The following is a 13,560-nucleotide window of genomic DNA, read 5'->3' as shown; positions in this document are numbered from 1 at the left end:
TGGATGTAGACTCCACTGATTGGGACATACCAAAGCTGCTCATGTCCCTATAGGGAGGGAGTCTAGGCTTGTGACCCCTGAGAACCCACTATTTGCTGTAGGACTCTCCTACCGAAAGCAGCCTCAGCTGCTGCAAATTGATCTATCCTATAATGTTTTATGAATGAGGAAGGAGAGGACCATGTCGCAGCCCTGCAAATCTCCTCGAGTGATGCCTGGGTAGACCAAGCCGCTGAGACAGCAGCACTACGTGTAGAGTGAGCAGTAATATGTGAAGGTACCGGAAGGGACTGGGAAATATAAGCCCTGGAAATACACATCCTTATCCACCGACCAATGGTGGAAGAAGAGACCTTCCGACCCATAGTTGAGGGTTGAAAGGACACGAATAATGCCTCGGACTTCCTGAAGGTCGAGGTTCGTTTAATGTAATGGCGCAGAGCCCTGCGCACATCCAACATATGCCACCGTCTCTCCAGATGATGGGAAGGGTTAGGACAGAAGTTAGGAAGGACTAGTTCCTGCGAGCGGTGAAACCCTGTATTGATCTTTGGAACAAATGCAGGATCCAACCTGAGGACCACTCTATCCTCATGGAACATGCACAAGTCCTCCCTGACCGACAGGGCCGCCAATTCTGAAATCCTCCTGGCCGACGTGATGGCCACTAGGAAGGCTACCTTCAATGTAAGGAAGTGAAGGGAGCAAACTTTCAGAGGTTCAAATGGAGAGGACGTTAAAGCCTGTAACACCTTAGAGAGGTCCCAGGATGGATAACGATGAACCGTGGGGGGCCCTACATTGGCCGCACCCTTGAGAAAGGCACTGACTGCTGGGTGTTGGGACAGGGAAACCTGGTTGTCACAGGTGAGAACTGTCGACAAGGCTGCTATCTGCCTACGTATGGTGCTGGTTGACAGACCTCTAGTTAACCCCTCAAGTAAGTAATCTAATATGTCTGGGATGGAGACAGCAAGCGGTGAAAGCCGCTTTTTGGTACACCAAGAGCAAAAACTTCTCCAAGTGGCGTCATAGATTCTGTTGGTCGAGGGACGCCTCGAGGCCTGGATGACGGAAATAACCCCAGAGGAGAAAGACTGTTTGGTCAGACTCTCCCGCTCAAGTGCCAAGCGGCTAATTGGAGCCACTGTGGATCCGGATGTTGGAGGTTCCCCTGGCTGAGAGCTACTCGGTCCGGGGGAATCTTCCATGGAGGTGAAATTGACAGGTCCACCAGGTCGGCAAACCACGGGCGTCTTGGCCAAAATGGAGCCACTAAGATTAGCTCTGCCTGTTCCTGGATGAGCTTGCGAATGGTCGCTTGTATTAGTGGAAGAGGAGGGAATGCATAAAGTACGCCCTCCGGCCATCTGCTCCGGAGGGCGTCCGTTCCCTCCGCCCCCCTCGCCGGAAACCTGGTAAAAAATCTGGGGAGCTGTGCATTGATCGGAGAGGCAAAGAGATCTAGGATGGGCTGTCTGAACCTGCGTGATATTTCCTGGAATAGGATTGAGTCTAGCTTCCACTCTGAGTGATCCACTGTGACCCTGCTCAGGGAGTCTGCCTGTTGATTCGCCTCCCCCGATATGTGCTCTGCCCTGATGGACCTCAGGTTGGACTCTGCCCACAGCCCTATGGCCTGGGCTTCCTGCATGAGTGTCCAAGAGTGGGTGCCCCCTTGTTTGTTTACGTGAGCTTTGGCCGCAATGTTGTCTGTCAGGATTAATACGTGTTTCCCTGATACCAGGGGGGAGAATCTTTGGAGAGCCAGGTGGATGGCCCTGAGCTCCAGCCAATTTATATTGTGAGCCAGGTCTGAACTGGACCACTGACCCTGGGCTAAGTGGTTCAGAATATGACCGCCCCAACCGAACAGACTGGCGTCTGTGGTGAGGGTGATCCTGGTGGGTTCCTTGAACAGAGTGCCCTTGGACAAGGCGGACGAGGTCCACCATAGGAGGGAGGACAGAGTGTGATGGGGAACCCTGACCTTCCTGTTGGAGGCGCTGATGTTGCGTTTCTGAAAAGGAAGAAGGAACCACTGGAGGTTCCTGGAGTGCAGTCTGGCCCAAGGAACGATGCCCAGGCAAGAGACCATCTTCCCCAGGAGTTGGGATAATTGTACCAGGGGTACTCTTTTTTCCCCTCGGATCTGCAGTGTCAGCTTCCGGATGCTGACTTGTCGCTCCTGGGAGAGATATACCTTGCATAGGCTGGAATCTATCAGAGCTCCTAGATGGAGCAGACGTCTTGTGGGTGTGATGTGACTCTTTTTGAAATTCACGGAGAACCCGTGATCCTGAAGTGTTTGAATAGTGATTGCCAGGTCCGACTGCCCTGATTGGAAAGATTTGGACTGTATCAGTATGTCGTCCAGGTAGCACTGTACCCGTACGGGTATCATCCTTAGATGAGCCGCCAGCACGGCCAAGATTTTTGTGAAGACCCTCGGGGCCGAGGATAGGCCGAAGGGAAGAGCCCGGTACTGGTAGTGTTTGTGTGCGTAACAGAACCGCAGGAACCTGCGGTGTTCCTGGATGATAGGAATGTGTAAGTAAGCCTCTGTCAGGTCGATGGAGGAAAGGAAATCCCCCTTCCTGATACTTGCCAAGATGGACTTTAGGGTCTGCATCTTGAACCTCCTGTAAATGAGGAAGTAATTTAGACCCTTTAGGTCCAGTATCGCCCTCCAACCGCCTGAGGCTTTGGGAACTACAAACAGGATGGAGTAGAACCCTTCCCCGATCTGTTCCTGAGGAACCCTTTCTATGGCTCTGATCTCTAATAAATGAGCGATGGCTGTTGTGATTAGTTGTGTTTTTGATGTATTGTTTGAAACCGGGCACTGTATAAAACGATCTGGGGGAGAAGATCGAAACTCTAGGGAGAGACCCTGTCTTATGGTCTCTCTGACCCAGGCGTCTGTGGTTGTGTTTTCCCAAACGTCGTAAAACAGTGCCAGTCGACCCCCAATGGGGTAGTCCTCCTTGGCGTCACTTGGACCGCCTGTAAGGACGACTGCCTGATCCCCTGAAGGGACGCTTGGTCTGGAACTGACCCCTGGCTGCACTACTCTGGCGGTCCTGTTGCCGATCCTGTCTGAAAGAATAGGATCGCGAGCCTCTGGGCCAATCCCAGGACTGCCCTGCCCGAAAGGGCTGTCTCCAATCCCAGGAACCGCTGGGACGGAATGATGGCCTACGGAAGTCCTGTTGGGGCCGTCTATCTGGTTTTTTAGAGGGATGGGCCAGCGCCTTGCGCTTGTCCTTGCCCTCAATGATATGAGGCTCTAGGACCGGACCAAAAAGGTGGGTGCCACTGTACCTAGATGTTGCTAAGCGCCACTTTGCCTTTAAATCCGTGCGCCATTGCTTCAACCAGAGCAGCCTACGTGACGCCACTGAGGCTGCAATGGATCTGGCTGAACATCTAGCCGAGTGTAAGGATGCATCCGCAATGTATTCGGATGCTGCCACTATTTTCCCTATTGTTTGGTGCGCTCTGACCTGATCCGGCGGAATGAGCGTCTGGAGTTCCTGCAACCACATAATTGCCGAGCGTGCAAAGAAGGAGGATGAGGTTGCCGCCCTTATGGCCCAAGCCGAAGATTGGTGAGCTCTACGAAAAGAGAACTCGAACTTTTTGTCCTCTGCCTTCAAGAATTCAGCCATGTCCCCCGGGACGGCGGTATTGGAGAACAGAGAGGTCAGCGGAGCGTCTACAGATGGGACTTCTAGAAGAGAAGCGAAAGAAGAAGAGACATTGTAAAGTTTCTTGTCTAAACTGCTCTGTGAAGGAGTGGTAGCAAGGGATGCCCACTGCTTTTCCACCGTAGACCTGAAGACTAGTGGGCATGGAATCTGCGGTTCCTCCTTGACTTTTTCCGCAAACAGAGGGTTGGCTTCCCGGTTGGATGAGGAAGAAGGAGTCTCCTCCTGGGCTGAGGTAAGTTTTACCGTGTCAATAGCCCTTACGAGGAGTGACCGAAAAATGGCCGGATCGAAAAGCCCGGAAGAGGTCACCTGTTCAGGAGCTGGATCCTCCTCCTCAGACAAGGGAGTGTCTGCAACTCCCAGTTCCACTGATCCCTCCTCCCCTAATTGTGAGGATGTCTCTGAAACAGCAGAGCTAGGTCTAGTATCACGCTCCACCAGAGGTGGGGGAATAGATGCGGGAGGAGTAGGATGGGACTGCACCTGGCTACTCTCAGTTGATGACATAAACTGCCTGAATGCTTGGTGCATGAAGGCCTGGAATTGAGCCTGGGACCACATTTCCCCTTGGTCCCTGGAACTGACCCCAACCTCCGTTGAGGCACACCTGGTCTCAGGTGGTTGGTGTGCTGATGAAGGAGAGGAGCGAGGAGGACCTACCTGCTCGGTTTCCCCCCGAGGAGACCAAGGTCTTGGGGCATCCTGAGATGATTCAAATTGAGGTTCTGTCAAAGGAGTATCCAGTGGGGCGGGGGAAACCGTTTCAGTCCCACTGGATCTGAGCCTTTGTGCCTTGGAGAATTCTCTCTCCAATGCTAAGTGTCTCCTTGTGGCCTCTCGCCGGCTGATTTGGAAGTATCTTTGGAAGACAGATGTTTGGTTTTAGCTTTTTTCTTCCCCCCCATGTCCAATTCTTCAGATCTGCGCTTTGCTTGAGCGGGGGGGACACTAGATTGAGAAGCCTGGGGCGAGGAGCTGTCTGCCATTGCTGTCTAGGTATTCCTGGACAGTAGTACCTAGAAATGGGGGGAGGAACCCAACACGCAGATCACAGTCAGAGATGGAAAACCGATCCTCGCTCTGAACAGAAGTCAATGGCAAGAACAGCCAGACAGTGTTCTAATGCTGTCTGTACAGGCCTTGTGACAAAAGGTCACGGGCTAAACTGAGAAACAGGTGGACAATAAAAGAATCTCTTCGCTCTTCTCTTCTAGGCCTTAGGACCAGTTAATAACACCTTGGTCTGCTCAAATGCAGCCAAGGCCCACACCTGGAGTAGCCCCCTCAAGTTTGACCACAACTCCTGTGGATACAAAAATATCTTCCCCCCTGAACAGGTCTGCTCACAGACCAAGTGACACAGGCAACAACTATGCATCCGCAATAATGCAGGAATAACTGCCAATGATTATGCAAAAATTTCAATTAGGCCTCCAAAATGGCGTCCGCCACGTGGGACCTCTAGAAGCAGCCGCGCTAGACCATGCGGTCAAAATGGCGGCCGCCAGGCCTTAAGGCCTGGAGAAGCAAAACCCTGTCGTATTTTAAACAGGAGAATCAATTACACAGCAGGGGAATACAAGGCTGATTTGGGATTCCTCCCCCAGTCCCCAAGCACTTGCGATTAGTAGCGCAGCCCCTGCTGCGATCCAGATAAAGCTGCAGTCAGGAATTCTCCCTCAAGGCCTCGAGGCAAGTAAATCACTCAGGAGGTCTCCGAGTTGAAAAGCCGACCTCCGCTACCCAGCTGAATTGGCGGAATCGCAAAGAGGCTACAGATCGTCGGAACGGGAGCTCCCTAACGAACGAAGCCTGCAGCCTCCTTTTCAAAGCCCAAAGGGCTGCAGGGGAGGGAGGACAGAGTCCCTATCCCCCCCAACGCAATCCTCTTAATTTGGAAGTGAAGCCGAATTAATCTAATTGTTAATCAATTTGAATTTAAAGTATCCAATTTTAATTTGAATAGCCTAAAAGAAAAAAGGAAAGAATCAAACTTAGCTAGGAGCCTTCTGAAAAGCGTCTTGCTGAGCACGAGACTAAGACAAAAACTGGGAAGTCACACCCAGAAGGAGGCGTGGCAGAGTTTTTTTGTCTTAGTCTGAGCAGGTGGGACTAAATTACCCAATCAGTGGAGTCTACATCCATCCTGATGGAGAACTAGTATACAGTAGTGTTGTATTGTATGCACCTGTTGTAAATAACTGCTGTAATAACCTTATTATAAATAGTAAAAATAAGTTTTTTTGTGTGTCAATTGCCACCCTTGCAAAGCAAAATACACACACACACACACACACACACACACACCAGTTCAAAAAGAACTTGGTCACATGTGACACCTAAGACAAAACTTCCTTCTTCTTATGCCTTCTTGGGGAAGCAAGAAATGGGAAAGTTAGCTGAAAGATATTTCTGGTTCCTGTTCAGGGATACATTCATTTCCATTCTATTTATACTCTCTTTTGGATCCTGAACTAGTTTAGAAAATAGTTAAAGACAGGTAGAATTTACTTAATTACTTAAAATCCTGTAAATCCCCTGGTGGCAATCATGCTGGAGATCTTGCTCTAAACAGGTATTTCCAAAGCTTATTTATCAAGATGTAATTAATATTTTTTTTCTAGAGATGCCCCACTTCCTGTTTATGGTAACACTGCTTTATATTATGGAAGTATCTTAGAATTTTCCCTAACGCTTTCAACAGTGTCAGCAAGCTGCAATGAAGAGAGTCACAATCAACCACATGCTATAAAAATGTGGACAATTTTTAAAACTACAGATCAATTGGAATGTATATTTAAGAAGGAAGCAGAATAATGGCTATCTATCCAGTAATGCTGCAGTTGTAAAAATTCTCTCCCTGCAGCCATAACTCAAATAGCTAACATATTTCCAAACGCCTTACATGATTTATGTTCAGCAAGTGAACCAGCACAACAGGAGAAAGCAGTGAAATTGGGAGACATTCCCAAGGTCTTGTTCACCTTCTCCAAATGAAAAAGAGCATGTACAATACTCTTGAAATTGTCAGGCCCAAAGAACCAAGAACCACACATGGAGTTATTTCTGAGTAGTCTACAAACGGAAATCTTGCCAGACTAAAGCAACTATCTGCAGAATTATTAGATATAGACTGTGAATTGCTAGGGATTGGCAATCCTCTTTTAAACCTCTTTCTGACAAACAAACTTTCACAGTTCCACCGTCTCTTTGCCCTCTTGCAATTCCGGACTTCCCTCACATCAACCATCTGAGCTCACTAGGACACAACCTTAATTAGTATGGTTTTTATTTTCAAATTTTTACATGTCACATATCCACATGCTACAATCAGCGATGGTTTGGTTAAACTTAGCTTATTGAACGACCCATGCTTGGCTGGCTTCATACAAAATGCTGATCCATAAGATGCTATTTATAAACCAGTTACTGAAATCACACAAAATGCTAAACTCAAAGCAACCACAATGATGGCTTAAAGTGTTGCATCAACTAGAATATTTCTCATGGTCAGTATTCTTATGGCTAGTCAACTAGATTTAGTCAACTCTTAAATTATTCCCCCAAAAGAAAGATGCACTGTAGTTAAAGTGACCAACTGTCCTCCTTTAGGGAGGACAGTCCTCCTTTTCTGAGTTCTGTCCTCCCTCGAAAAGTGTCCTCCTACATGTCCTCCTTTTCGATATTTGAAGACTAATCTGCAGGCCTTTTTTTTTTCTCATAGAACGCTCAGAAGGGCGTTCCCGCACCTTTTTTTGATGTTTTTTTTTCAACTTTTGCATGAGCTGTGCTACTCCCCCTATTGGCTTTCGAAAGCCAATAGGAATTGCTGCTGAGCGCGCCAAAACACCCGGCCGGCAAACTTTGCACATGTAAGTTGTCTCCAGCGAAGGCGAATTGGCAGGAACTTTGCACCCCTCCCTGCTACCCAACTACACCATCTCCTAGTTAGTCCCGAAGATACCTGGAGGAGACTGGAGCAGCGACACCACGGTAACTTTGTCTTGATCTTCGGCCCTGCTAGGGCAATAATGGCTGCAGGCGCAAGAGGCAGGGGCAGAGGGGCTGCTGTGGGCAGGGGTGTGAGGGGCAGCGGTGGCCGGCTGCCCCCCATGCTGTGGGAACCGCGGGGCCTGCTCTACATGGGGCTGCGCAGGGTGGGCGGTGATGCTGGCGGGGCGGCTGCAGGTGGGGTGTGTCGACGGTGGGCTGCCCCCCCCGGGGCCGGAGCCAGCATAGCTGGTGCTTTGGGAGTCGCGGGGCCCGCTCTACACGGCGGGGCAGCAGTGCTGGCAGGGCGGCTGTGGCCAGGGGCAAGGCATGTAAGCATAATTACAATATAAAATGTTATGTTACAAATGTTTTTATTATGCATTTATCATATTATAGTGTATTCTGTATTACTGTTGAATGAATAAAATGTTTCTTTTATTTACGATGTTTTTTTCTTCAATTTATTTGTGTCCTCCTTTTCATTGTAAAAATGTTGTTCACCTTACTGTAGTTGAACTGGGAGCTCTGTTGCTAAGCAACATGGTTGTTTTTAACAGTCATATGACTGTGCCAACTTATCACAGTAATTCTGGCGGAAATCATTAAGCGATTCAGCACGGGTCATTAAGCGCAATGTCACATGACTACAACTAGTGACTTTTTGTCGACTTTGCTTGTTGGAAGCCAGCAATGAAGACTGCAAATGCCATGATTGTGGAATGCTGCAACTCATAAATTAGAATTGTGAGCCAATTGCCAAGCATCCAAATCATAATCACATGATTGCAAGGGTGCTGCAACAATTGCAATTCTGAGCAGCATCAGTAAATCTCTTTGTTCAGGGCTGTCACATCTTGGTTGCTTAATGAGCAGTCGCTAAGCAAGAACTACTTGTAACTCTCTGAGTAGGCTAAAATTTCCAATAATCATTTTGTAAATTGCTGAGATAACAAACATTACATTTTTTTTAAAAAAAAAGTCCTTATTAATTAAAATACAATATTTTCTGATTCTTTCCACAGGTCTTAAAATATCATAAATATCAGATCCATTTGCTACTTGATACATATTTTACCTCTGTGGGAACACAAAATCTTTAATATCCATACACTGTGTTAATAATAATATTCCCATATTCGCTAGCACATTCTAAAACTCTGAGGTGTGCATTTCGTTAAAAAAAAAACCATCAATTTCCCCTTCAACTGATAAAATTGATCAAATGCATTTTTCTTACGAGTATCTTTCTTGATTTATTAGAAACCAGGAGTTTTGTCAAAATATCCCTTTTAATGCATTCATATTAATTGCAAATTCCATAGTATTTGCCTGTTTGGTTTGGTTTGGTATGATTTAATTTTAAGATGTAAAGTGTCTCAGTGAACCTACTATTCTGCACAAACCAAACCATCAAGATTTGTACAAGCTAGTGCTTTGTACAAGTTTTACCCAATATAGCCCACTAACCATACAAGCAATACAAGTATTTATCAACTACTAAGAAGAGATTTTGGGGAGTACTTTCTAGGACAATGAAGTTGAGCAATTCTATAAAATGCCACTGAAAAAAAATTATGTTTCCAACATCTAAAAAGAGATCTTTTTCTTCTTCAATTACTACTCTACAATCTTATTCTACAATTACTTCCCTCGCATATTAGTTAGGAGTGTTTCAACACAACAGTTATAAATAAACTGAAGCATAGCTGGTTAGAGTCTTAATTTTCACTGCTTCAGTCTTTTATAGATAGTCCTCAACTCACAACCACAATTGAGCCCAAAATTTCTGTTTTTAAGTGAGTCTTGTCCCATTTTACGACCTGCCTTGCCATAGTTTTTAAATGAATCACTGCCGTTGTTAAGTTAGTAACACGGATGTTAAATGAATCTTGCTGCTCGAAGCACGAAGCTGAAAACACCAGCCTGAAGATGACGAATGGGACTTCGTCGAAACGTCGCCAATTTTACGCGGGAGAAAACCCGAACAACCAAAGACCTATATATATATATATATATATATATATATTATATATATATATATATATTATAGGTTTAAACTACATTACTTGCAGAGATCGTCCTCTTTTAAACGGAATATATATATATATATATATATATATATATATATATATATATATATATATATATATATTGGTTTAAACTACATTACTTGCAGAGATCGTCCTCTTTTAAACGGCCTCTCCCACTGATGCCTGCAGGGATCCAAATGGCAGATCAAGTGAAGAAGCAGCCCAGCACTTAGTACTCTCATTTTGCTGCTTGAAGTACAGATAGCCCCCAACTTACAACAGTTCATTTAATGACCATGCAGAGTTATAATCGGAAAAACAAATATTTCACTTAGCAACATAAATTTTGGGCTCAGTTGTGATCGTAAGTACAGTAGTCCTTGACTTATGACCAAAATTGAGCCCAAAATTTATGTTGCTAAGTGAGACATTTGTTAAGGGACTTTTGCCTCATTTTACAATTTTTCTTGCCACATTTGTTAAGTGAATCACTGCCATTATTAAAGTAATAACAGGGCTGTTAAGTGAATCTGGCTTCCCCATTGACTTTGCTTGTCAGAAGGCTGCAAACACTGCAACCCGTCATACATGTGAGTCAGTTGCCAAGCATCCAGATTTTGATCACATGAGCAAGGGGACGCTACAATGGTCATAAATGTGAAAAATGGTGATAAGTCACTTTTTCAGTGCCACTATAACTTTGGTCAATGAACCATTGTAAGTCAAGGACTACCAGTACTTGTACAGCAAAAAAAAGTACACAATTTAAACAACTTTGACCGTCACCCTTTGTTACGACTGCAGCAAAATGCATCCCTTGCCTAACACTAAAACGATCCTCACCCGAAGTGCAAACAATCCCTAGTGCTTTTCGATGCAGCTCCTTTAAAGCTTCTTATGTAAGCGTCCTTATTCCCTTCCTAATACAATACTTCGCTTAGTCCTTAAACTGCCGCGAAACTTATCCTCGGAGTTGGTACAAGGCGTCTCGCTCCAAGTGTTTGCAGCCGCTTAGAAAAGTCAGGGGAGGAAGGGACTTCGTTGGCATTTCGCCCCGGGCGCTTTCTTCGCCTCAGCAAAGCGACCTTTAAACCCGCAAGTGCCGGGCAGAGCTCCAGGAGAAAAAGGAAAGGCCGAGACCTGGCGGAGAGCCAGCGGGAAATGTACCTGCTGCTGTTGGCGCCGCCGCCGCCGCCGCCGCCGGTCCCACTCCCCTCGGGAGCGCCGTGGGGGACTGAAGCGAAGCGGTGGCGGGGCTCTGGAAGACGAAGGCCGAGCTGTGCAAGCTGGGGCTGGATTTCCTACGGATGGCCATCCGCCTGAAATTGATGCTTTCGGCCCCGTTCATCTTGCCTTCCCTCCTCAACAAGCCAACATGGGGTGCCGTGTCGAAACTGCCCTTTCCTCGGCCCCTACCCGGAGCGCATCCTACCGGCGCCCACCAACGCGCGCTTGGCCGGCTGACGGAGTTCGCCTTAACCCTCCAAGACTCGCAGCCGCCTCCTTGCCCCGCCTGGTGTCGGTCGGCCGCGAAGTCTCCTTGCGCTGCGCGTCTCTGCCCCAGAGAGAGACCCCGCCCTCCCAGCGGGTGGAGGAAGCGGGGCGGGCGCTTCGGAGTCCCCGCCTGCGCCAAAGGTACGCGCGTACCTGGTTAGGGTTACCTGACCGTCACGGAAGCTGCGCGCATGTTCTAAGCGCTCCAGGAGATCTCACTTGGGAATGGAGGAGGTGAGTCAAAGACGGCCCCGCTGTCCCCCCTCCCCAACTTAGGAAAGTTTTGCGCTGGCTTTGCTCCTCCCCATTTAATGGCCTTTCTCGCCACAGTTGTTAAGTAAATCTGGCTTTCCACTGACTGATTGTAAGGTTGCAAAAGGTGATCACATGACCCCAGGAGCCTGCAACCACTGTAAATATGAGCCAGTTGCCAAGTGGTGACTATGGGGATGCTGCAATGGTCATAAGTGTGAAAAATGGTCATAAGTCAGTTTTTTCAGTGCTGTTGTAACTTCAAATAGTCACTCAATGAACTGTTGTAAATCAAGGACTATCTGTACTTTAGCAGAACATGTAGCTTGAACACAGCCTTTAAATTCAACAGCAATTAGCCCTAAGAAAGGCTAATGTTGATTGGGATTCGTGGAAGGAGATTACCAGTTAAGTATTTAATATGTTTAGGTATTTAGTTTATCCTGTTTGAGGGAGGAGCAGTATAAGCTTATTGACCAGGGATTTTCTGCCTGGGTTCACACTTGGTCTTAAACCAGGGTATTAAAAAAAAGGGGGATGGGGCAGAGTTGAACAGATTGGAATTAAGGAGTTAATTTGTAGTCTTAAACCCACTTTAGGCAAAGCCAGGGATAGTTCTTGAATTGACAAAAGCTCTGCAGTTTTATGCTAAGCCATGATGGTTTAATGTTGGTTTATCAAATAATCCACAATTAGCTGAGCTGATAAAATGTAATAAACTATAAGTTACTGAAGTCCCTGCTATTTTCTTGGCAAGATTTTCCAACGGTGGTTTGCTATTGCTTCCTGGCTGAGAGAAAGTGATTGGCCCAAGGTCATCCAAATGGCTTTGTAACTAAAATAGGACTAGAACTCACAAATCTCCTGGTTTCTAGCCAGATGCCTTACACAAAACTGGCTCTCTGTGTTTCTTTATTGCTTCACTTTCTTCCCCCTCCCACCCCCCACAGTAGTAGATCCCCCATCTTTTCCTTCAACCCTTCCCAGCTGATCCTGTCCAAATGTCACAAAGGCATGGAGAAAGGGAGGTCTGATTGATGTAAAGCCCAGGTCATGTAAAGACTTGCTGCATTGTTCAAATCCAGTAGCTGAGGCATAATGTGATGGGGTGAAACAGAAGAGTGATCATATAGATCAATGCTTCCCAAACTCAGCAACTTTTAAGATGTATGGACTTCAGCTACCAGAATTTCCCACCAAGTATGTATCAAGGTTATCTTAAAGTTGCTGAGGATAAAAAACACTGATATATAGCCAAAATAACCACTGCAGTAGCCTTTATAATATTTTGGAGTGTCATATTAATATCAGTTTAACTTCACCAATTGCTTCAGCTCAATCATAATAGATTAGGTTAGCTAACTATATTCAGTAAGCCATAGTTAAAGCAAGCCATGGCTTAGCACAGTATGTAAACCCAGTAATTTTTCTTTCTGTCTGAAAGCAGAAAATGCAACGTATAAGGCAATGATGGTGAACCTTTTAGAGACCTAGTGCCCAAAAACCACCCCACCCACTCCACCCCTGCCCCATCCCCCTACTATGCCCCTGCCCCACCCGCCCGCAGGACCACCCACTGCCTCCACGGCCCGCCGTAGCAGATCGCCCAGGCGGCCCGGCAGTTTCATGGCGGCCATGCCCTCTGCCTGCGCCCCCGCAGCATCATCTACACGTGATGGGGCGCAAGGGTGGAGTCTTGTCCCTGCTGCCATGTGCTTGGCTGCGCTGCTCTGTGCGGGCCGTGCCTGGGGGTGACTCTCCTCCGGGGGGGTGCTGGTGAGGAGGGGGCCTGGGAGGAGGCGGGGCTGGGGCAATGACACACATGCCCACAGAGAGGGCTCCGAGTGCCACCTCTGGCACGCGTGCCATAGGTTCGCCACCACTGGTATAAGGAATGAAGTTTAGTTTAGATCATTTAATGACCATTCACAGTTACCACAGCACTGAAAAAAGTGACTTATGACCGTTTTTCACACTTATGACCATCACAGCATGCCCATAGTCACCTTATAAAAATTCGGATGCTTGGAAACTGGTTCATATTTATGACAGTTGGACTGTCGCTGGGTCCCTGGGTT

General features: G+C 47.1%; 1 protein-coding gene across 1 annotated transcript in view; it reads right to left on the bottom strand.

The window, feature by feature from the left end:
* FGD4 (FYVE, RhoGEF and PH domain containing 4) overlaps positions 1 to 11,446 on the bottom strand; it is a 136,220-nt gene extending 124,774 nt beyond the window's left edge. The window contains exon 1 of the mRNA XM_039342322.1: positions 10,904 to 11,446. Coding sequence (XP_039198256.1) covers positions 10,904 to 11,084 — 181 coding nt within the window. The 5' untranslated portion in view covers positions 11,085 to 11,446. The remainder of the gene's footprint in view (positions 1 to 10,903) is intronic.
* Positions 11,447 to 13,560: the final 2,114 nt, after the last annotated feature.

This window comes from Crotalus tigris, unplaced genomic scaffold, assembly GCF_016545835.1.
Source record: "Crotalus tigris isolate CLP2741 ecotype Arizona unplaced genomic scaffold, ASM1654583v1 scf7180000017789.496130, whole genome shotgun sequence".
NCBI classification, from domain to species: domain Eukaryota; kingdom Metazoa; phylum Chordata; class Lepidosauria; order Squamata; family Viperidae; genus Crotalus; species Crotalus tigris.
The sequence above is the reverse complement of the archived record's forward strand: the minus strand, read 5'-3'. Positions and strand labels throughout refer to the sequence as shown.